A 25112-nucleotide genomic window follows, 5' to 3' on the forward strand; every position below is an offset into this window, starting at 1 on the left:
CGCCCAGGTTGCAGCCTCTACTGTCAATTAATGGTATCTGCAGACTCTACGAGCAACATGAGGCTTTGGAGATAGAGAGAGAGACAAGAGGACATGGGATAAACATGGCTCTTCTCGTTTCTGTGTTGGTGCTCTCCTTCTTGCCGGAAGTGTTCCTTTCCCTAGGTAAGCAGAGTCGCACCACTTAGGTATTCTCCTGCCTTGGGCGTTTGGAAAGTTTGCTCAGTGGAAGAGACAGATGTAAACCTGCAGTACTGGGGTTGGGGTGGTTGAGACTGGAAAATGGAAAGATGAAATATTAAAGATGAGCCTGAACCCCAAACCCAGATCAGAACTGCCCTGAACTTGGAGAAACTCAGAATCCAAACATGGATCTGGCCCATTCCTCTAATGAGCCGAACCAAACCACCAGATCCAAACACCTCCAGATCTCTAAAGGGCTTGAAATCTGGGTTTGAATTGAATTTTGTGGGCTAGGTCTAGCTCTGTTAATTAGGGCTGTGTTTTCTTGCTGACAATCTTTATACGTTGTTTGAATTACAATATTTCTGGTATATCGAAGGAGAATTATTCTTTTTGGGTTTTGTTTTTTTATGGAACTTGACATACAAACTGTGCTGAATCCAGATTAGCAATGAGATACTCACCAAAAAGAGTACCTGCTTTTATATAGATGGAAAAATGAGTGAATAAAAATGCTTTTGTGATGAATAGCAGGTGTAGTTTTCTTCTGAACTGTGTTCAAATGAAAAAATATATATCACAATGTCTATGTAATTATGCTTTAGCATTCAAATATAACTCATGATTGCAATATTGGAGAATTAACATGGAAAGTAGATGGGACCCAGTTGCTTTGAAATGGAAAAAAATCCCTTTTCCTATATACAAAGAAACAATTTAATTGAATTTAATTAGATTTTTTTCCAGTCATATTTTCTTTTGGGCTCTGTATAATGATGAGATTAAATAATTAGTTCTTGGAATTTATTATAAAAGTAAATTGAGTAATATAATTGATAAGGAAATATTATCTTCGTAGCATTAAATATTTGGGGGAACAGGTTAAAAATTGGGGGCATTGTTATGTATCAAACTAGATTTTATTGCTATCGAAAAATGTAAGAAAGAACATTTGCAAAATCCTTGACAGTTCCCCTGAGATGAATGAAAAGCCTAGGGCATTTATATCCTATAAAGTTATGTTCAGTCTAAATAAGATTACTTTATTGAACAGAAGGCACACACAGCATCAGATGGAGGTGGTGTTCCCAATAGTATCTGATTGTACAATTAACTCAATGGATAGAAAAACACAAAACCCCATCACATCATACACAGTAACAGAAATGTAACAATGATGAATACTCAAGGACTCCACAGGGATTAAAGTCAAGGTCAGCAATGAGGCATATTGCTGGACAATGTGGTGGAAGCTTGTAACACTGGAGACTTGTCTATGCTGTGTCTGATCAGTGGCTAAACAGAGAAATTAATTCTCCAAGGTGTCAATCTGTCACCAGTGCTACATTCACACACACACACACAAAACCACTAACAGCAAATAAAATGGAAGTAGGTTGAACTAATTGAAGTCATTCCCTACAAAACAGCAAGGTCCAGAGTTTGCTGAGATACCTGCTTTTAATTACACTTTTCCCTTTTAGGTTCTGGGGAAAACCCTCCACCGATCTTGGTAACTGAAGGGGAACCCGTCTCCTTTGAGTGTTCCTTTGATGGATCCCCTGCTGTTGGCAATCCATTCTACGAGATAATCTGGATGTATAATATGACCCATAAAAATGTGTCCAAGAGGATCCTGTCCTTTAGGATGACTCGTCCCAATCCCAGCGTCCCTGTCTCAGTCACCGAAGGCTATTTTAGGGGTCATTTAGACTTTGAAAAGAACACCAGTTGTCTCGTCATCCCCGAGGTGTGGGTGAATGACAGCGGCCTGTATTACTGCGAAGTGAACACAGTGCCAGACCATGTTAAATCAAAAACAAACGGGACTTGTCTCATTGTCACGGGTGAGTGTCTCTCTTTTTCTGTCTCTCCTATTTCTTTCTCTCTGTCAGACACTCTGTTGCGTGTGTATGAGAAATCTTAGCTCTCTTGCTTCCTATGAAATAAGACTTATGATGCAAGCATGTTTATGACTTGTTTAAAAGGTTCTTCAACATATGACCATGCAATTATATTTCAACTATAACACTTTCCTTGTCAATATTTCCATTGCATCACTTTCTTTGAACATTACATGGAACATTAGCTTATTTATCAAACCAAGATATACTTACATTTCACCCTCTCTGGTGCTGTGAAATTGTACGTTGGCTGTAATTCTCCTAAATATGTCACACCGTGCATGGACTATCTGGAACTCTGAGCTTAATATGATCCAAGACAAGTTTGTGACATTACATTGGTTTGATTTAAAATACATATATATTTTATAGTGTGAGATGGCTCCATGATAACCTCTGTAGTTGAGGATTGGGGAGAAAAAATTGCAGTTTGCTTACAAAAAAAAATCATATATGTACATAGCTTCTTGAATATATTTTCTGTGAATGAATTTGCAAATTTTGACGAAAAAGGCAAAATTGACATATTTTATAGCAATGGTAGACTTTCTAGTAGATACTTTCCATCCCTAAGGCAAAAATTATACTATAAATTCTAGTTATTATACCTACTGTATTTCCTTCCTTGAATTTATGAGACAGAGTAATTATTTGCCTCCCCTGTACTATTCTACAGAACCATACTCTGTTTTCAAAAATGTCCTGCTAATTTAGCAGTGCTAAATCTAAACACAAAATTATGGAATATTGCCATAATAAAAAAACTTATTTTAAAAAAAGGGTTCCTGATCTGTGTTATTTATAATAATATTTTAGCCTATTTTAATGGACAATTATAAAATAGTAATCAAATTGAAAAAATAAAAATGTAGTCCACAGTTACAGAATTTTAAAGTTGCTTTTATAACAGAATAACTATATTAGTCTAAAAACAAATGGTCTACAGAAATCTGTTGATTTTTCTAATATTGGATTGTATTTTTTTTAATAACTGGAACAAGGTCTATTTTCTGGAATCTAGTTTGTTAGATCTATTAATTCAGGATGGGTATAGTCATCATTATCATCAAATATATTTGATATATCCTAGGACTACAAGAAAAATTACGGCATTAGCAGTATCCCTACAACATTGCATTTGCTGTGGATTGTTGTAAGATGTTCATCTTATTTCTCTCTCTCATTTCCCTTGTTCTTTAAGCATATTTTTATATTAAACTAATTGTTTTGGATGAATGTTCATAGTTTAATACATCGGGAACTGGATTGTGTAGAACAATTAAGAACTGAGAATTCAGATTCCTTGCACAAGAAAACTGCAAAGGATTTGCTTGTTTTTTACATATTAGCAAAACCTTTGCTCTTTACCCTCTTTGGATATTTTAGAAAAGCATCAGTGCACTTTTAAAATACAGACACTCAGCTGTGTGTCTGAAGAAGTAGGGACAGTGATCGTTGTTGTCACATTGTTTAGAGTAGCTCACGACTGTGAGTGCCTACCTCCGGGCTGACTGTCAAAAGCAGGGCAGACACCCCAAACTGGTGGTATGTTCTATAATTAGATTTCACCAAGTGAGTAACAAATGAGAACTCCTAGATCACTGTAACAGTCTTACCAGGGAGTCACTGTCCATCCCCTTAGAGTCTAAGGTTTAGACTCTCCAGTCTATCTTGCCACCCAGGCAAGCTGGACTATATTAAATGGTCACTTACACCCATAGGCATAGTTTGACGTCTATATTTGAGGGGGTAGCTCCAGTCAGGCCAACGGGACCGTGTGTGTGGGGGGAGGGGGGAGAGGCAAATTCAGCAACTGTCCAAGGCTTGCAGTTTGTGGGGGGGCAATGCCCCCCCTTGCCCTGCAAAATTATGCCCAGCTTCCACCAAAAATCACAACATATTCAGGTTACACTCAGTCCCAAGAAACCAGTCACTCTCTGTGATAGAATGTACCCCTGTGTCCAGCTCCCACACACTATTGTAATAATCTTTGTACAAGGTATGTCTTATAAGGTATCATTTGAAAACTCATAATTGGCTGGTCCACATTGTGCTGGTAAAATATGTGCGGCAACACTGTGAAGTTGTAAGATGCCCCTGTGTGGTGGTGGTAACGCACGTTCCAAACCACAGCCCTGCCCAAACAGAAGCTGGCAAACTGGTCTGTCCTCAAACCAAGGAATGTGTGCTCTGCCTAATTTGCATTTAAACTGTTAACAGAGTCATCAGCAGGAAGGGAAACAAAAGAGTAAGCTGATGCCTCAGCCAGGTGTAAACAAGGCCGATGGGCCATTGCTTGCTAAGTGGCTATTTTTTGGCAGGCAAGAGGGCAGGGCCAAAAACAATCTCCATTTTAGCAATGAAACAGCATGGAGTTCCCGTCCACACAGACTGCCTGGCCGGTGCCTTTAGCCCAACCGGAAACGCTTCTCAAAGCTTTGCAGTATTCACACGGCGTGGCTGTAGAATAGCATTGCTCATGGTGCCTGGCTGAGAAGAGAAACCCTTTGAAGTGCAGCGAGGTTGGGTTTTGCAAGTCCAGTGATTGCTATCAAGAAAAAGAGCTGGGGATCAATCAACGGAAAAACTTAAAGCATCTACAAAACCACAAACACACGCCACTTGTTCACACAGATACCGACCTAAGTGTCTGCTATTAATGTTGGGTATCTGAGGCTGTTTACTGCTGGTGAGATGACTTATTGGTGGCTGATTAGTATTGCTGATTACTGGTGATATGGAGCTAGTGTTACAATTCCGTTAGGTAACAGTAAGTAACGTGTGATACCAACTAACAAAGGTTGTCCTGAGACAATCCTCACTGCATTTACCGTGTAACAAATCTGTGGACAAGGGATGAAGTTATGAAGGTAGCAAGCTGAATTTATGATGAGGTAATTCTGATTCACAGCGGATGGTACTGGTAAATATGTGAACAGGGAGTGAAAATCACATTGTTTTGAGGTTAGGACTTGGTCTGTTCAGTCTTGGAACAGTGCCAAAAAAGGATAAGCGTCTATGTCAAGGTGACCTGCCAAGGACAGTTTCAACAGTGGGTTTGTGGGGTTTGTCTTTTCCCTCTTTTAACATGTACGAAGAAGGACTTTTGTAAGGGGCTTTCGGCTTGTGCTTTACCTTTGAAATACCAGGAATGTTACGTACGGTTTGGTTGGGAGACTTGCTGCGATCCTGCATGTATACTGGAGTTGTCTTTCTAGTCTATTCAGGGCCTGATACGATAATATCTGAGTGCCTTTCTCATCCTTAATCGAAGGGGCAATATTGCCCGAGGCTTTGCACAGGAGCGAATGGAAGGGATTCAGTTTTCTTTTCCTTTTTTTGACTTTTCACAAATATTATTTGTTTTCCTTTATAGCCCCCCGAGAGAATGTTCTGCTGATCTCCAGTCTGACTGCTGGGCTACTTCTGTTCCTCCTTGCTTTGGGCTTGTATTTTACATGTAAGTAGTTGCTAGTAAAGAAGTGCAAACAACCTCCCCTGCCTCTCTTTAGGCATCATCTTACACGTTGCAGCCATGGTTTGTTTTAAGTGATCTTAGTTACTGTTGTTGGCTCAGTGAGGTACAGCAAATCTTCTGGGAAATGACCAGTTCAGGATGTCTTTCCTAAATTCATACATGGCTCCATGCTATTTCTCTTCTTTATTGACAAGTCTGTAACATTCTTTAAGTTCAAAGCAAAGAATGAGAAGATAAGAAACCTCTTAATTATGACAGGACGTGATTGGTACATGCACAAAGCAGTCATGTTCTAATACAGGGGTGGCCAAACTTACCCTCTGAGCTGCATACGATAATCTTCATAACAGGGTGCTGGGGCTTCAGACTTCAGTCCCCCAGGAGGCACCTGCCAAGGCTCAGGGCCCTGGCAGGCGCGCCCCATGGGGCTGAAGCCCCGAGTCCCACCGCCCCATCCCAGGGCAGAAGCTCTGAGCTCCCCTGTACACCAGTCTGTTAGGTGGAGAATGGGAGGCATGGTGGGCTCCGGGAGCCAGACTTTAACTGCAAAAGAGCTGCATGTGCCCTGCAAACCGCCGTTTGGCCACCCCTGTTCTAATACCTAACAGCTAGAGAAGGTCACCAAATCTCCACACTCTTTATATCTCCAGTGCAAGGTCTCATATATACATTTCCACACTAGAGGCAGAATTTCCAGTGATGTTAACGGGAGTTGCGAGCGTGGATATAGTCAGTGTATGGCCCCTCAGCTGCTAGAGCCTGATTGAGAGCCAACTGAAGTCAATGGAAAGTTTCCCTTTAATTGCAAGGGGTTTTAGATCAGGCCCTTTTGGTGTAAAATAAATTAACAGAAGAAAAATATTGAAAGCCCCTACAAAGCCAGAACCCAGCCTATAAATAGAGACACTGAGGTAGAATTCAGTCTTTCCCCTCAGGCCTGCAGTAGATATTTCCAGGTCATTCCATAATATGCATGTGTCCTTCCGTATTTTATATTAGTAAAGTGCCAAATCCAGGCCAAGAAACCAGAAGCTTCTCTGGAAATGTCCGATCCCATTTGCAGCACCCCTGCCCCTGCCCGGAGAGAGTCCTTTACACAGCCCGTCGGCAGTGAAATGATCTATTCAAAACTGCAGTGGAGCAAGTCCAGTGTAAGTGCTGATCTCTGTGCTGAAAGTGCTCAGACGTCATTCCAGTCCCAGCGGAGTCACTCTGATAACTAATGTAGATGATGAGAGCAGTAACTTTTTGTACTTCTGTAGCATCTGTGGCTTTTTAAGTGCTTTACAAACCTCACCGTATGCTGCGAGGTAGGTGGATATTCCTCTCCTATAGTTACCGATGAGTAAACTGAGGCATGAGCTGACTTGCCCCAGGTCATGGAGTGAAATTCACCCCAGTGCAGAGGGCTTGTGCAAAGCCTCTGCACCTTCTAAGCCCCACACAGGGACTGAGCAGGGGATCCACTGGGATGGCCATGGGGGGTGTCTACCCAGCGCTATGCGCCATGAGACAGATCTCTGAACTGGCTCTGCCCAGGCCAGCCTGGAAGGCCACGTTTTTGGAGGGCAGGGGAAGGTGACGCAGGTTCGTGTTTACATGAATCCAGGGGCCCGGGAGTCCCTGCAGCTGGCGTGGAGAGGCTGCGGCTGCTATTGCAGCTCAGACACTGGAAGAGCCGCTGCAGTTGTGGGGGCTGTGGTGCAGCCCAGCATTCGGGCCCCGCTCTCACTGTGGCTGATACATGGAGCTGCCTCATTCACTTCATCTCAGCCACTTCTGCCTTGGGCTGAGGTTCCCAGCTCAGAGAATGTCACTGTTCCCTGTGCTGATCTGGGGTTCTGCTTGTTCGCAGATGGTGTCCTCTCCAGGGGGGAGCGCTCACTCTGGCGAGCCAGTGACAGAGAAGGAGCCCAGAGCGGGGAGCAGTGACCCAGGAACGGACACTGTGTATGCCATGCTTCAGGCACCGTGAATGTATTCCCCTCCGACGCATGTAACACAAATGTCTCCAGCAAACACCCCTTTTCTTCAGTGGTGTGACTCTGGCATGTAATAAATGTACTGATGAAAGTTGTGTGGTTGGGTGAAGCTGATCTTTAGGTGGAGCGCGTCTATGGGACATGAATACAGTATTCCTCAGGCCCCTACAATATTGCTGTGAAATGTCCAGTTGGCCTTTGTTGTTGAGGCCCATGCCCTGCAGTGAGAAGGGTCTGAGGTCCCTCTCTTCCCTCCCTGTCTCTGATTGTATTGTACCAAACTCTGCCATCTTCCTCTTTGCCATTCCCGCAGGGATGATAAGCTTTGTAATAAATTAATGGAGATATCCCATCTCCTAGAACTGGAAGGGACCAAAGGTCATCGAGTCCAGCCCCCTGCCTTCACTAGGCAGGACCAAGTACTGATTTTGCCCCAGCTCCCCAAGTGGCCCCCTCAAGGATTGAACTCACAACCCTGGGTTTAGCAGGCCATTGCTCAAACCACTGAGCTATCCAGAGGTAATGATACCTTACAAGAGACCTTTTGCATAAAGCATAATCCAGTTACATCATATTCACATTTATAAGGATATTTTCATAAAGCATATGGAGTGCAAGGTCACAACGTGTGGCACTGACGTTAACACTACATGACAAAGACCCAAACTAGGGACCCCAAGGAAATCAATCTGTGGCGCAGGGAGTTGGGAATGCTCCGGGGACAGATGCCTTTCACACTGTCACAGTGCTGGATACGCCCAGCTTCACATACCTGCATTTCTGATCTGAAATGTCTCTCTCCAGCTTGGAGAAGAGTCTCTCTCCACAGTTCAGCTAAATCCCCCAAGAAAGCCAGTTGTTATTTTCCTAAATCACTCCAGTCTCAATAATTTCTACTCACCATGGGTCAGAAATAGTGCTGGTGTTTTACTCAGGCTCTGCCCCATCCCCAAACACTACACACAGCTCCACATAGCTCACGGTTCTCTGACGCCCCCCTGCCCACGTTCTGATCTCAGTTACACTATCAATGTGGAGTAACTCAACTGCCTTTCGTTGACTTTGGTGGAGTTATTCACAGTGCCACTGAGATCAGAATCTGGCACAGTTTCAATCTATCGTCTGCAGACTCAGGACAGTGCTGCAGCGGGTCCTGTTTAGAGATTTTCTTCCCACCCACAGGGGCTGTAAGTTTAACTAAAAGTGAAACTCTGCAGCGATGCATGTGGCTGCTCAAGAAGAGCTGGTATGGAGTGGTATGGAATCACACCTTTGCACAGCACTATGATCTCTTGTGGTAGCCCCCAGATACTGCCACATCATCACAAGCAGGGACAGCATTGCTCCTTCCAAGGCGTGAACAGCTCAGAGCTGTAGGAAGTAGGAAACCAGGCAGAGCAGAGGCAGGTTCTGCAGAGACCTCTTGCTCTGGTGGTGAGGCGCGGGAGCTGTTGCTGGGGGAGATGTGCTGACACCTCCACCCCCTTTGCTTCCCCTGCAGAATGAAGTGTGAAGCCACACACCCAAAAGAGAGTCTTGGTTTCTCACTAAGCCACTCAAGCAACAGGAACCTCTTCTGCTCTCACATTGCACCAGAGCAATGCACAGGGAGTTCGTACTAGGTCTCTGTGGAGCGGACATTCACACCAGGTTTGCGTGGGAGGGCGGATCTCTCTCTCACACACAAACCTGGTGGTCGCTCACTGTTTATTCCCACACCAAAGCTTATGTCTGAGTCTGAAAAGAAATGGTCACAGAAATGTAGGACTCACAGTTTGCATTTTCCCAGGTTATGAGTGTACAGTTCTCAGACACGATTAGGATGTTTCAAGACCACCCTCTATCCCAGTCATTACCTATTTCTATCCTGCCTGGGCTGACCCAAAGCCCACTGAAGTCAATGGGAATCTCTCCACTGGCTTTAATGGTCCTTGGATTAAGCCCTGTATGTTCTCTACCAGCTGCTGTAAAACTGGCTCTGAGCAAATCTTTCTATGTTGGTTTTCCCTGTGTACTTTGAGAGGCTACCACTGGGCATCACACAAGGGTCAGGTGGTTGAGGCTGGTCCTGTTGTCCTGGCTGTATTGGGTTATCCCTCTTCCCTGCCGTCTGCATTACAGCTCCAAACTGTGTGTCGTAGAGACCTCCCATAAGAACATAAGAATGGCCGTATGGGATCAGAGCGAAGGTCCATCCAGCCCAGTATCCTGTCTACCGACAGTGGCCAATGACAGGTGCTCCAGAGGGAGTGAGCAGAACAGGGAATCAAGTGATCTCTCTCCTGCCGTCCATCACCACCCTCTGACAGGAACAGGAACAGAACAGGAAATGTTCAAAGTTCAAGCACGCTCTGGGTCTGGAATGTGAAGCTGCATCCACCGAACACTCTCAGTAGGTTAGAAACACCTGGGTGGCAGGAGGGGGGGAGCCAGACTGGCCCAGGGAGGTTAGGCAGAGGCAGTCGGTCTGGGTTGGAGGCTCCCGATGGGTTTGATCCTTTGTGTGTTTCAGATGCTCAGGCTGGGTCAGACTCCATCTGGGTCAAACGCTGTGTGTGGCTTGACTGGTCTCTGTGGGCTGCAGGCTCTGTGCGGCTGGATACGGCTTGGGGGCTGCAGGCCTTTCTGGGGGTTGGATGCTCTGTGGGGGTTGGTGGAGGTTCCCTTCAGGTGGGATGTTCTGGGCCAGACTGTGCCTTACTTTTGTGTGGGTGACTGGGGAGAGCACTGCCACTCCCGGCAAAGGGTAGGTCAATATTAGTCCATGAGCTCAGGGGAGCATAGGGACTGCTCCCTCCATGCACCCCCAATCCCTGGCAGGCCTGCTGAGGGGAGCAGGCTACACTGCTAAGGGAGGGTGCAGATTGCATAGTCCCCTGTGCACCAGGGAGTTCTGGGAGGAGGAGGCACAGTCCCTCCCAGATTCCCCAGGTGCGGTGCAGCCAGGACCCAGGGGAAGGAGTGTCATTAACACTGGCTGGCCCTCAAGCACAGTTGCCAAGTTTCACACGGTAAATAAGCACCGCGTCTTTCACAATAAGCAAAAATCAAGCTAATCCCATTTCAAAACAAGGCCAGAACAAGCCAGTCCCTAAGAACCCAACACCCTATGTGACTAGGTCCCCCCAGTGTGCAGTCTGGGACTGTGGTGGGCCTGCTGTGCGCCCCTGACTCTCTCCCCCCCTTGCCCCTGCTTGCCAGGAGCCAATCAAAAAAAGAAGCAACAAGTTACAACAAGCTACAAGCAAAAACTAGCCAACAAGCAACTCACGATTAAGCCAAAACCAAGCCCAATTTCTGCGTTTTTTCGCAGGTTTGGCATGTCTGGCCCCCAGGGTGTTAAAGGAGTCATCCAGGCGGCTTAGCCCAGTTTGTGTTTGTCTGTGTGGCCGCCTGACCCTAAATCTGCAAAATCCCTTCCAGGCCATTGGCGTGAGAGAAGCCAGAGGAGGCGGAATGGTCACATGCTGCACATGGGCCGAGTGTGTCCCTACGGGGATTGCTCATTTCCCGTTACCAGGAGAGCACCCTCATTATAAACTGGACACTCACGTAGCAAGGCTTGCACACAGGCAGTGCTATAGCACCCAGTCCCCACTAGAGGGCAGTACATTCCAACACCTGATTTCATGCTGCTTGCCCCGTCTCTGCAGGTCACTGCTGCATTCGGAGATGGGAGAGGATGATGATGAATTGCATTAGTGCCCAGAGGCCCCAGTCAGGACCAGAGCCCCCTTGTGCAGGGCACGGTGCGAACACACATGCTGAGCATTTCAAATCGAATTCAAACCCTTTAACCCCTTGGCACTGATTGGGTGGGGCTCAGTGGGATTTTCACCCTTGCTGCTCCGATGAAGCTGCAGTCATTGTCGTTCCCTCTCACTAGGCGCTGTCTGATCCCAGGGCGACATCACGGTCACGCAGCCGTCTGGATCGCTGCATAATTACCCATTATGGGGGTTTTACGCCTTCCTCTTCAGCATCTGGTCCCGGCCCCGGCTAAAGACAAGGCACCAGACTAGATGGACCATCAGCCTGGCCTGGCAGTGCAGTGCAGGGGCCAGGGGATGGCGCAGGGCATGAGATCATGTTCTACAGTCTCCGGTTATAGGTGTAATACATTGTGTGCATAGACTAGTATTCACTTAAAGGCATAGTACATAGACAACAAGTTATCGCTCGTGTTCATTTATACATGTCTAACCCGTGAATCCTGCTGAGCTTTTGGCCGTATTAATCCCTCGTGGCACTCGGAGCGCACAGTACAATGCAGTGCATCCAGACCAGGTGTATCAACACTGCCTGGGGCACTGCAGCCTCCTGAGTGAGCTCATTGACACCGGTCGCTGCTCCTGGGCTTCCACTCCAGCTGATCTCTTCGGGCCCCTCTGTTTGCATGGGAGGGTTTTGGGTCCAATTCTGGCGCTGTGGTGAAAACCAATTCCCCACCTAAATTCTCCCAAGGGAGTGGCAGATTTGCATGGCTCTCTCCGGCTTTAAATGCCCCAGCAAAGGTCATGTGGTCCATAGCAGAGCCAAAGACGCACAGAAGGACTTTGCCGTGCTCTCGTTCATTGACTCCTCGGTGCAGGACAGTCATGCTACCCCAGCTTCCTGTGGCACTGGGACTCCTGGTGCTTTCTTTAGCATATAAGTTCTCGGTATAGTTCTTTGAGTCTTGCTAACTTAGTGCTGTCAGGAGTTTTCTATAGCCTCGCAGAGGAAACCCTTGAAAGCAAAGAAGGGTTTGCTTTCTCAGCGTCTCCCAGGGGGCAGAGCCAGCTCTGTCCCCCTTCTGTATGGAGTTTTAGTAAAGTTATGTCACTTGGGTCTACACCAGATTAGGGGGCTGGTGCAGTAGGTTGGAGAACCCTTTGGTTCGATGACTATTGCAAGCCCAGTTGACAGCATTGCTTGCCCACTAGCAGTCTCAATAACACTGTCTTTGCTTCCTGCAGACTTACAGACCCAGCCTGTCCTGACCCAAGAGCCCTCTGTGTCTATCGCACCCGGGGAACCAGTCACTCTGAAATGTGTCATGAGTGCGGCCAAGTTCAAGGATTATTGTGTAGACTGGTACCAGCAAAAATCTGGCAGTGCCCCCAGTATCATTCTGGAGTACTGTGTAAAAAGTGGTTTAAAGAGAGGAGAGGGGGTTCCGGAGAGATTCTCGGGCTCCAAAGATCACAGCCTCGATGAAGGATATTTAAACATTTCGCGGGTGCAGCCCGAGGATGAGGCTGATTATTATTGTTCAACTTGGGACAAAACCCACAAAGTGCACAGTGCTATAGTCACATAGAGAACCAGCGTGGGAACCCCTCAGTAGCTTCATAGCACACAGCGTGAAGGACAGTGCTCAGGCCCTCAGCCATGACCAGCAATGACATCTCTCCTTGTCTCATCTTCTTTCGCCTTCCTGTACATTTTACTCTCTCTTTTCTTTCTCTGAATCACTGTTGCAGGCTTGGAAATCCCTCCATTCCCTTCCCCAATCACACCCTCCGCAGGTGTCCCAGCACTGCGATCTCCAGAGCCGCCGCTGACCCACTGCCGTTCGTTTGACGTCAAAGGTGGGATTCGATTCAATCATATCAGCAAATGGAGCTGAGCTTCCCTTCCAGCCAGGACCCATTTCTGCTCTTCACTGACCCCCGGCATTATTGCTCATTGCTCATTTCCACGTGCCCCTCACATGGGCAGGTCCTGTGCACACGTCCTCCACACAATTGCACCAACGCCCCCCAATCCTGACCTATGGCATCTGCTGCTATTTCAGCCTTGGGGGTCTCCTGAAGAGATGCTGACTTGGCAGTAGTGATGAGTGACCCCCAAAATGCTGGATGATTCAATTTTAAATGTGGTGCTTATCCGAACCTCCAGACCTGTGAAAATCCCTCATCCCTCTGCTCTTCCCCACGAATGTCCATCAGAACCTTCTCCCATACTCCAGGGTCTACTCATCCCCAGTTAAGCTTGTTTGGTCCGGCCAAGCCAGGCCCTCTAACAAACCACCTTCCCCTCTACATCCAGAGCCCTGGCTGGCCGGCATGCTGTCGGCTGAGGCCTCCGTTTAAAAGATTTGCAAGCCCAGGAATTTCTTTCCAGTTCCTTACCCTGCAATTGCAGAGAGTGCGTCACTGATACTTGAGACGTGGCCTTTAAATCATTACATGAAGCTACAGGCCAATCCTCTGAATTACCATAGGGAGCATTCAGGTATTGATTTATCTGTCCAATAACATCTGAGGGGCCTGGAGCTAATTTGCCTAATGATCTCCCATGTCACTCTAAAGTCTGTAGCCTTGGGGCTTTGGCCTTTGACTGCTGCAAAATGTTCCTGTGGTGTCTCTCTCTGGGCCTCTCCTGGTGGTGCCAGTACCATGTAGGATGCAGCATTTCCCCTCTGGGGCCTGATGTCCCTGAGGATGTGTCTTATCATGTGTGATGTTGGCAGCCCCTTTTCTCCTCCGCTTCCAGATCCCACAGACACTCTCCATGTCACTGTCTCCAGCACAGCCTGAGGGATTCAGTGGAGGCCTGGGCGTGCCCCTAGGTGTATTTATGTGCTGCTATTATTACAGGAGCAGCCATAGCAGAGAGACCAGGTTCCTAGACCGATCCTCTGGTTCCACACACACTTGCGGCAGGGCTGCTCCAGCGCTGGCATCCAGGGAGAAGGCCGGGAGTGTTGTTCCTGTGTTCCACGGTCGAACAGCAGTAGCTCTTCTCATGGTGATTTTGTCTCAGGTCCGTCTGTGGTTAGTGTCTGTGATTAGACAGCAGCCTGGGGAAAGGCTCCTGCACTTTGACACCTAGCGCAGGGACCGGCTCTGGATGGATCTCCAGTCTCTGAAGGAAAGCGGCTTGCTCTGCCCAGAAAGGAGCCTGGTCTTAGATTCTCCTCCCGTAGCACTTTCCACCTGAGCATTTCTCAAATATGGATGAGTTCAACCTTCCAGCTCCTGTGGGGGAGGTGGGTTTTATTATCCCTGCTTTAAAAGTGGGGAAACGGAGACCCAGAGAGAGAACGTGAGCTACCTACGGGAACACGGGAGGTCTGTGGGCAGAGCTGGAATGGAACCCGGCTCCATGTCTCATACGCACGGCACCTGCAGGGGGGAGGGGGACAGACAAGAGGAGGAGGCTGGATTCTGCAGCAAATGCCAGAGCCCAAAATACAGCCGGGGTGTCAGCCCTGAATCCGTTCTTCCCTGCGGTGACTGAAGCTTCATCCTCAAGTGTCGGCCTTGTGGCTGAATAGTGCAGAGAGCAGCCGATAGTCACCTGATCAGCTGCTGGAGTCCCTGAGCCCCAGGGCTCATTTGCATAGACCACCTGGCTTGCCTGGCCCCCCAGGGCTCTGAAGCTGCTGCAGGTTTGCACAGAGCCAGGGGCCCAGCTGCACAGCGGCTGCCGATTCCTTTCCCTCTGGCTCCCTCCAAGGCCTTCGCCATGGTGCTGCGCCTCCTGGCTCTCCTCCTCCCAGGGGTTTTGGTGCCAGGTAGGTTCCCGTGGGAGGCAGAGGCGATCAGGGAGTTCTGCAGAGGGAGGGACCCAAGGGCGAGGCTCCTGTGCTGAGCTATTGCTGCGCTGCAGACAGGGCCGGGAGGGGCAGGCAGGTGTGGTCAGGTGGGCTGCCGGAGGTGTGGCACGCGAGAGGTTAACCTGTAGCTGGTGCGGAGGCGATGCCGGAGGGGATAATGTCACAGTTCAGCCACTGGGGGAGGGATCGGCACATTCTGTCCGTAACTGCGCCCTTGTTTCGTTCAGCTTCCAGGGCGCAGCCGGTGCTGACACAGCCGGCCTCCATTTTAGTGTTTCCGGGACAAACGGTGAAACTCTCGTGTGCTCTGAATCCTGGGTACAACATCCGGGAGTTCGGGGTCTCCTGGTACCAGCAGAGACCTGGCAGCCCTCCGAGGTACCTGCTCTATTACAACTCGGAGGTGGACAAGGACAAGCCCTCTGGGATTCCGGACCGCTTCTCTGCGTCCAAAGACCCCGCCAGCAACGCCTGCGTTCTGACCATCGCCGCGGTCCAGGCTGAGGACCACGCTGACTATTACTGCTCCATCAGGTATCCCATCTACTATCTCTAGAAATGTGGAACCAAAACCTGTGCTGGCTCCCGGGGGACTCTGAAGAGCCCCTGCTTGCAGAGCCTCGTGCTGAAGGAACCGCAGCCCTATAAGGAACGGAAAAAAGAAACGGCTCATGTTCTCCACCCTTGAATTAGCCTAGAGGTGAGGCCCCCCCGGTCAGTTATGCTCAGAGAGCTGTGACGGATGGTGGCTTCCTGTTTGACGCATGTCACCTGGTGGAGTGCAGAATGCTATGAGACACGCAGGGCCAGATCCTGCCAGGTGCTGGCACCTGCAGCTCCCACTGCACAGAGACCCTACCTAACGGAGCTGGTCTTTCATGCCCGCAGGCCCCTGTCCATCTGCTCAGATCCCTGTCAACTGCATGTGGGGCACCCAGTACAGCTTGACACAAAAGCCAGATTTCTAAAGCACTAGTTCTGATGTTCAGGAGTATGTTATCTGCCTTTCCCACATACACCGGGCTGTGTTCTCACTTACTCTGCTTCTGGGGCTTGGGACAGGAACAAAGGATGCTGATGGCGGTGGAGAGAGACAGTCCCTTTAAGCGACCTGTGCACTTCCTGTATTCGGGGCCCATTCAGGGCCCTGCCTAGTGCCTGATGTAAGTTAGAGCAGTCTCGGGGCTTCTCTGATTTATACTCAGCATAAGTGTTTGCCAGCTGCTGCTGCCTTCTTTCTCAGCTCTGAGGTTCTGAGGAAGTGTTTTTGTTTAAATGGAAAGACAAATAAATTCCTGGTCTCTCATCCCGGCTCTCTTCAAGGCCATTGGCCCATGGGGCTGAGAGAGAGAACTTGATGGGGGCTTTTCCGTAAGATGGTGGCAGCACATCACTGCCCACGGCCGCACTCACCATGAAACCGTGGCCATCAGCCAGCAGCATGCACATGTTCCAGGGGGTAAAACCACCAGTCCTTAGCTCAGACTCACAGGACCCGGAGGGAAGAACGAAGAGCTCCGTGAGTTGAGTTCAGCCATCGCCAAGACAGCAGCTGAGAAATTCAGACAGATTGTTAGCGTGGCTGGGCAGGGGGAGCGAGTGCCCTGCACACTCTGGTGCTGGGTAAATAATAAACATGAATGATAACTTTCCATCACAGCTGGCCTGGCCTTGGGGCCCTCAGCGGACCTGCCTGCCAATCTTTGGGAACAGCCGCTCTCTCTGGTGTGTACCAGGGAATGGGTGATTAGCTAACTCTGAGCACCACCACAATTGCTGAGCACGGGGCATTCCATTCAATGTATTCCCAAGTCCAAACCAGAGGAAAACAGCCCCCCAAGAGGCTCCTTTTATTGGACCAAGGAAACCCAGATTTAATGGCAAAGGGGCTGCTCAGGAGAGGAAAGTTTTGCCTGTGCAGGTTTGGAGCCAAAATGAGCCTGTTTTGACAATCCCAGGGCCCGATTTTCAGATCTCTGCTTGTGCTTTTGGGGCCTTACTTTGCTGTAACACATTCTTCGCTCTAGTGTTGTACACTGGAGAGGTTTGGTGTATGGGACACCCACGGAGGGTGACTCAGCTGTCAGTGTTATCTAGCTAACTGCATCCTGCCCTTAGGGCATGTCCAGCAACGTTCTGATGATGTGACGCTTCTCCCTTGCGTGTCACTTGCTATGCAGAACACCCAGCGTGATGGGGGCTGGATCCTGGTTGAGGCTTTTGTGAGATTCTGCAATACAAAGAATAAATGCGAATAATTAGCTGCGTGTCTTGTATCCTGTGCAGCGTGGAGCTCATTGGGACACTTGGAACAGTCTCTCTTTACCCTCTCCCAATTGTTATTTTTTCTAAACTGCAGTTGGATGCGTCGCTGCCATTGGTCCAGACACAACACAGAGTTAGAGCTCTTTTACTGACGCTGCTGGTCTGAATCTCAGACTGCCTGGTTCCTGTGACGCTCCCCAGGGGCACCCGGGGTTGTGAGGCACCTCACCACGACCTGCCCTTAGCGTGAAGCCGGCGTGTCTGTGCCGGCCGTAGCTCAGCTGCCTGAAACCAACAGCGTCTGGCAACACAGCCCTGCCTCCCAGGCCCCCGCAGGCCTTGCTGGCTCTGGGCAGGCAGTACTCGGCCCACAGCAACCCCTTTGAGTCAGCGGAGGATCAGCTCCCTTATCACCTCACAGCACTGAGATAGCTGCGTAGTGACCACTATCGCACGTCTCTTATCAAAGGCTCAGAGTTATGGGTTAGTGGGTAAGGATACTAATGGAAACAGAAATGGTTACAGACAAAACAAAAGTGGTAACACGCTTAAAAGAGTCTAAATGTAACTCTAACAGGCTAAACCTTCGCCTGAAGTAGTGTCTCAACGGAACATAAGAGCCCAGTGTGATGCTGTGGCCAAAAAAGCGAATGCAATCCTGGGATGCAAAACCAGGGAAATCTTGCATTGGAGTAGAGCGGTTATTTCACCTCTGTACCTGGCACTGCTGGAATCCTGTGTCCAGCTCTGGTGCCCACAATTCATGAAAGCTGTTGATAAATTGGAGAGGGGTCAGCAATGAGAATGATTAATGGATTAGAAAACCTGCCTCACAGTGATAGACTCAAGCAGCTCAATCGATTTAGCTTACCAAAACGAGACAGTTAAGGGGTGACTTGATTACAGTCTATAAGTACGTACATGGGGAACAAATATATAATAATGGGCTCTTCAGTCTAGCAAAAGTACAAGATCCATTGGCTAGAAGCTGAAGCTAGACAAATTCAGATTGGAAAAAAGGTGTAAATTTTTAAGGTGAGTGTAATTAATCACTGGAACAATTTACCCAGCTTCCTGGTGGAGTCTCCATCAGGGATGTTTTACTACAAGCTCTGCTCTAGGAATTATTGTGGGGAACTTCTATGGCCTGAGTTCTACAGGAGACCAGACTAATGGTCACAATGGTCCCTTCTGGCCTTAGAATCTTTGAACCTTCTCTACAAACGCGCTTTCTGTTGTCTACCCCTGTCATTGTCATTCACTCTTACTTAGATTCAGAAGGGCCACAAGGGACCATCATATCATCTAGCCTGACTTCCTGTACATCACAGGCCACTAATCCCTACCCAGCACCTGCACACGGAACCCAACAACCTCGGGAGGCTAGACTGGCCTGTGCCACAGGCAGAGAACAGGAGGGACGGAGGTGCACCAGTAGCAGGGCAATGGTTAAGTGAGATGTACCCAGATACTTATCCTGCCGAGTGCCCCACACCCACACGCTCAGGGGGAGGCTTGAGCCATTCCCAGGGACATATCCAGAGCAAAAGGCCATTGGGATCGTTGCAGAATTGTTCAAGAAGGGGGTGGAACTCTTTACTCTGGCCACTTCTGGAGCCAGGAAACTGTGGCTGGAGCGTTGGTCTGACCCGGGGCAGCAGGGCTGAGAACTGAGGGCATCTGGATCATGAAAAGAGCACGATGTCTGACCTCCACCCCTGAGTCTCATTTGCATACTGGGCTGCACCAGCTTGACCCTGGAGGGCTCATTTGCATATGTGGCTGCCCTACCCCTGCCCATAAGGGCTCTAAAGGCTGCCACAGGGTTTCACAAAGGCAGGGAACAGGCTGCAAACCAGCAGAAACCCAGCTCCTGTGACCTCTCCCCATCTCCCTGCACCATGGCCCAGCCCACGCTGCCTCTCTGTCTCCTGGGGCTTTTCCTGACAGGTAACGGCTACAGCAGATTGACGTCTGACCACGCCTGGAAACCGAGGTCAGCTGAAAACGTGGCAGTAATAGCGGTGCTCACCCCCCTGCTCTTTGCTTTCTGCAGGTTGCTACGCTCAGGTGACTCAGCCGCCCTCCGAGTTCGTGTCTCCTGGGGGGAATGTCCAGCTCTCCTGCACGCTAGAGGGCAGTTACACCGTCAGTGCCAACCGTGTCGTTTGGATACAGCAGAGACCGGGCAGCGTCCCCAGATACCTGCTGTATTTTTTCACTGAATCTAACAAAGGCATGGGCTCGGGGGTCCCCAGCCGGTTCGCTGGCTCTCGCTCTGGCTCCGACAAGATTGGCTATTTAACCATCACTGGGGCCCAGGCAGAGGATGATGCCATCTATTACTGTGTTACGTGGACTGGGAGTGCTTGCACAGTGCTACCGTCCTATGGGGAAGTGAGACAAAAACCTTCTCACTCCACTGCAGCCCTGCGGCAAGGCTGCGCCTGCTCTGAGCACCAGCCTGCTTTTTACACGGGGGGCGTTGGCTCCTGCTCCCCTCACAGCTCCTCATGCGGGAGACGCACCCTCAGCACTGAAATACCCTGTGAGCTCAGGCCTGGTCACTGCTCACGGGTCTCTTGGTTTCTGATAGTCGTCTTGTCACTCAAGAGCTGAGGCTGACAGGGCTGGGGTGGATTGGAAGGGAGGCTCAGGGAAGCCCCTGATAACATGCAGCCTAAAATAGCCCCTGGTGCAGGGCACCTTGGCAACAAGGAGAGTGAGCCCCTGCCAGCCCCTTCCTGCTCCCTTCGTTCCCACCACCGCTCCTGGTTCTGCATCAACCTTCCTCCAGATGGGTGCCCTGGTTCCAGCGTCATTGTATGGGGGAAACATTTAGCTCTCAAAGACACCCAGAATCCTTTGCACTGACCGCAGCATGGCCAATGAAGTTCTAAGGACTGAGAGGGGTAGCCAGGAACAGTATTTACCTGCTGCTCTTGCCTGAGCAGAAACAGCCTCTCCCCTTTGGTGGGAGATGGGGGTGGGCAGAGACTCCACTGGTGGGGAAGAGCAGAAAACACAACTGCTAAGGCTGGGATACACTGAAGAATACTGAGAACCCTGTAGCACTAATATAGCACTTATCATCCACACATCTGTGACATGCCCAGGGTACAATCCAGACTACTGAGTAGCTGTGTCACCCCTGCCCTCAATCTGGGGTGCCCTGTACAATGCCTTGCTGCTGTAGCCTCCAGCCTGGATTGCCCACAAACAGCTTCCGGCATGTAGGTCACTCCAAGTCGTGTCTCTGTGTGTGCTGCAGCCAGCCAGCCACACCTTGGCTCTTACCAGCCTGAATTATACTGCAGGGTGACCCCAACACACTCCCACTCCCTGATTTCCCCCCAGGAATGTATGTCCTGCACTGCCCAGCCCTCTCCTGGACAATACAAGCTTATATAAAGTCCGTCATTTTATCTGATGATATGTATACATCTTATTACCTTCAATGGAGTTTTCCAAACACTTCAATTCAAACACACTAGAATAAATACAACAATAAATACAACAGAATAAATACAAACACACTAGAATAAATACAACAAATAGCCAATCCGAGTCATTCCAAGTTTATGAACTACAAAGAGAGAGATTTGAAGGGAGTATAAGTAATGACGCACAAAAATGAGAAATGGTTACAAGGAAAATAAAGATGAAACACAGTTAGTGCCTAACTCAATAACTATGTTAAACACAAAACAAAGTTTTCTCATCTCAGGCTCTCAACAGACTCTTAGTGGCCACACTTCTCAGGCCAGGACCCCTTCCCCAGTTGAATGGCTGCTCTCTGTGTTCCTTCTGGGGCACTGAATCAATGGGCAGAGAGAGAGGAGGAGGGGGAGCTTTTGGGTGTCTCCCCTTTCTTTGTATAGTCCTCTTCCCTCTTTGAGAAGCATCACCAGCTGAGACCATGGCAACAGGCAGACTGGACAGGAACTCCATGCTATTTCTTTGCTAAGATGTAGATTTTTCACCCATGCCCCTTTTCCTACCAATGAAGAGCCACTGAGCAGGTAATGGCCCATTGGTCTTGTTTACACCTGGCCAAGGTGTGAGCTTGCCCTTACATACAGTGGAATCTTCTAACTTTACATACAATGACAAGTTTCAGAGTAACAGCCGTGTTAGTCTGTATCCGCAAAAAGAAGAACAGGAGTACTTGTGGCACCTTAGAGACTAACAAATTTATTAGAGCATAAGCTTTCGTGGACTACAGCCCACTTCTTCGGATGCATATAGAATGGAACATATAATGAGGAGATATATATACACACATACAGAGAGCATAAACAGGTGGGAGTTGTCTTACCAACTCTGAGAGGCCAATTAATTAAGAGAAAAAAAAAACTTTTGAAGTGATAATCAAGCTAGCCGAGTACAGACAGTGTGATAAGAAGTGTGAGATACTCTCACAGATCTTGGGAGACAGACCTGTCCTCGCTTACAGACAACCCCCCAACCTAAAGCAAATACTCACCAGCAACCACACATCACTGAACAAAACCACTAACCCAGGAACCTATCCTTGTAACAAACCCCGATGCCAACTCTGTCCACATATCTATTCAAGTGACATCATCATAGGACCTAATCACATCAGCCATACCATCAGGGGCTCGTTCACCTGCACATCTACCAATGTGATATATGCCATCATGTGCCAGCAATGCCCCTCTGCCATGTACATTGGCCAAACCGGACAGTCTCTACGCAAAAGAATTAATGGACACAAATCTGACATCAGGAATCGAAATACTCAAAAACCAGTGGGAGAACACTTTAACCTGTCTGGTCATTCAGTGACAGACCTGCGGTTGGCTATATTACAACAGAAAAACTTCAAAAACAGACTCCAAAGAGAGACTGCAGAGCTAGAATTGATATGCAAACTAGACACAATCAACTCCAGTTTGAATAAGGACTGGGAATGGCTGAGCCATTACAAACGTTGACTCTATCTCCCCTTGTAAGTATTCTCACACTTCTTATCACACTGTCTGTACTCGACTAGCTTGATTATCACTTCAAAAGTTTTTTTTTCTCTTAATTAATTGGCCTCTCAGAGTTGGTAAGACAACTCCCACCTGTTTATGCTCTCTGTATGTGTGTATATATATCTCCTCATTATATGTTCCATTCTATATGCATCCGAAGAAGTGGGCTGTAGTCCACGAAAGCTTATGCTCTAATAAATTTGTTAGTCTCTAAGGTGCCACAAGTACTCCTGTTCTTCTTTTTGTGGACGGTATAGAGAAGAGACAGATAATGACCACCAGGGGGCAGCATAGGAGAAGGCCCAATAACGTTACCGACAATCTTGTCCAATGTGAGGCACAAGGGAAGAAGTCTCTAGAGTTATAAAACCATGATTTGTTTTGTAGTGTGATTTGTTCTTAATGAACTTTTTTCAATAGTGCCAAGTAAATGCCTGACCAGAAGTGTGAGGTGATTTATTTAGAGCAATGGGATAAGGGTGTTTTTACGTATACAAAATAAATACTTAGTGTAACGTGCAAGTTGCACTCATTAATTTCCATGGGAACAGCTGTTCATTAGGCAGCACTAGCAATGTTTTAGTAAGTTTCCCAGCATGGGACCCAGTTTAGAGACTGCCTTGGTGCTGTTCCAGCCCATTTGGATCTTCTCTCTTGAAACACGTGCAGAACTGTGAGCCTATGGCCAGATGCGTCAGTGGAAGGAGCTGCCTGCTTCCTCTCTGAGTGGAGAGGGGAAAGGATGGCTATAAAGAGCCTCATTTCCATACGTGATATACCCGCAATTCCCCCAGTCACATTTGGAAATCTCAGTGGACAAGTCACTGAACTGATGGAAACAGAACTGGAAATAGAACCATTAAAATGGCATGACACACTTAGTTCACACACTAATATGCACTTAATAAATTAGGCCCCATTTTGGCAAAGCATTGAAGCACCTGTTTAAATTTAAGCATGAGGTTAAAGTTGTGTGTGTAAGTGCTGTAGTGAAAGGGGGCCCTACCCGTCGGTTTGTGTGCTGCACACATACATAGTGCATAAGGCACCTACACGGCTGATCAGGGATTAATGAGTTGTTCTTAACCTTGCCTCTTGGCATTTTCTTTCAGTAAATTTCTGGCCACAAACCAACGTGTCACCCGATTAACTCATCACACCCGGGCCCTGCATGGTGATTTTGTTACTGCGGGGGGCGCTACTGTGTCCTGTACTGATGTAGAACTTTAGCATTAAGCTCTGTGACCCCTTTCACAACACCAGGAGCTGTGGTGTTACCCGAAGGGGACCCTGGTGATGGGTGTGAGTGGGTCAGGCCTGCAGTCAGGATGAGATCTCAGGGCTCAGCAGCACTGGCGATGCTGGTGGTGCTTCAGGGTACGGAGTGGGATTGTGGAATAATGGCGCCACCCCTCAGGGCTCATTTGCATATTGGGCGGCCCCACCTCTGTCCTCAGGGCTCTAAAAGCTGCTGTAGAATTGCACAAAGTCAGGGGTTGGACTGGGGTGCAAAGCCACAGAAACCCAAGTACAACATCGGGGTTCTCCGTTCCGCCGTCCATCACCTCCCTGCACCATGGCCCTGGCTTCTCTAACTCTCTGTCTCCTGGGGCTTTCCCTGGCAGGTAATTCCTCTAGCAACTCATCGGGCACATGAAATACAGTCTGAATTCAGCTTTGGTCACTGCTAACTTGTCTCTTGGTTTCTGACAGTGCCCTACACAAAGGCTGTATTGACCCAGGCGGCCTCGGTGTCAGTGTCTCCAGGAATCGCTGCTAAACTGTCCTGCACCTTGAGCGCGGGCAGCAGCATCAGTAGCGCCCACGTGAGCTGGCTGCAGCAGAAATCAGGGAACCCACCCAGATACCTGCTCTCTTGTAAAGATGAATCCAGCGAAGGGCTGGCCTCGGGGGCCTCCAACTGGTTCTCGGCTACCAAAGAGGCCTCCACTAACACCTGTTATTTAGCCATCTCTGCAGTCGAAGCAGAGGATGAGGCCAGTTATTACTGTCTAACATCGAGTGGTGGCGAGTAACACTGCACAACAGCTTCACGGGGAACTGAGACCAAAACCCCCCAAGGCATCACACACACAACTGCCTGCACGCTTCCCTCGTGCCTCCAGGGCACTTGCTTTCTAGCATCTCAGCGCTCACAGGCTTGAAGGATAAATGGTGGAATCTCCATTGATGGAGAAAATTCCGCTGCTTGGGGGACTCTGGTTTCACGGGGCAGACTCCCGGGAGGCCGCTGGGAGAAGGGCCATATGTTTCCCAATACAGCTCACTGTGCATAAGGTCAGGCTATCTGAGAACAATGCTGTATCCACAGCAGTCAGTGGCTCTTCGCTGGCCAATATAACGAGGCTGGGCATGGAAATCCTTCTGAAAACGTGCTCAGGAATGAGGCTTTGGGCGGGGAACTCTGTGCTGCCTGCTGCCCTTTGGGAGCTGCTTGCCCCTGAGGGGTTTTGCTGTCTGCTCTCATTACAAGGGAGCACTGAGGCAGGATCCCTGTGTGTGAGGCCTGGGGTTGGGGGGTCCAGACACAGCAGTGAATCCCTGAGTGCCGGTGGCCTGGTGCACAGCAGGTTGTTACTGGCACAGGACCCCAGGAGGGGAGATGAACTCTGGGGCGATGGTAGCCATGTGCATGGGATCCCATAGGCCCAGCGGTGTCAGACAGAGCGGTCTGAGGGACGGGGCTGGGAGAGCCGGTGCTGGACTGTGACATGGCTGCTGGGCTGGTGC

General features: G+C 48.8%; 2 protein-coding genes across 3 annotated transcripts; both read left to right on the top strand.

The window, feature by feature from the left end:
- LOC128824930 (uncharacterized) lies at positions 1-7610 on the top strand. 2 transcript variants are annotated; one of them, XM_054006867.1, is made up of 5 exons: positions 1-165; positions 1668-2030; positions 5464-5547; positions 6565-6716; positions 7421-7610. In XM_054006867.1, exons 1-5 carry the CDS (start codon positions 105-107, stop codon positions 7538-7540), a joined length of 780 nt encoding a protein of 259 aa, XP_053862842.1. In that variant the 5' UTR covers positions 1-104; the 3' UTR covers positions 7541-7610. The 2 variants fall into 2 exon arrangements, with proteins under 2 accessions (XP_053862842.1, XP_053862843.1); XM_054006868.1 differs by lacking the exon at positions 6565-6716.
- Positions 7611-15235: 7625 nt separating this feature from the next.
- LOC128824736 (pre-B lymphocyte protein 3-like) lies at positions 15236-15649 on the top strand. The gene has a single exon (XM_054006582.1). The coding sequence runs from the start codon at positions 15236-15238 to the stop codon at positions 15647-15649; it is 414 nt and encodes a 137-aa protein (XP_053862557.1).
- Positions 15650-25112: the final 9463 nt, after the last annotated feature.

Source organism: Malaclemys terrapin, chromosome 16 (assembly GCF_027887155.1).
Source record: "Malaclemys terrapin pileata isolate rMalTer1 chromosome 16, rMalTer1.hap1, whole genome shotgun sequence".
Classification (NCBI taxonomy): Eukaryota; Metazoa; Chordata; order Testudines; family Emydidae; genus Malaclemys; species Malaclemys terrapin.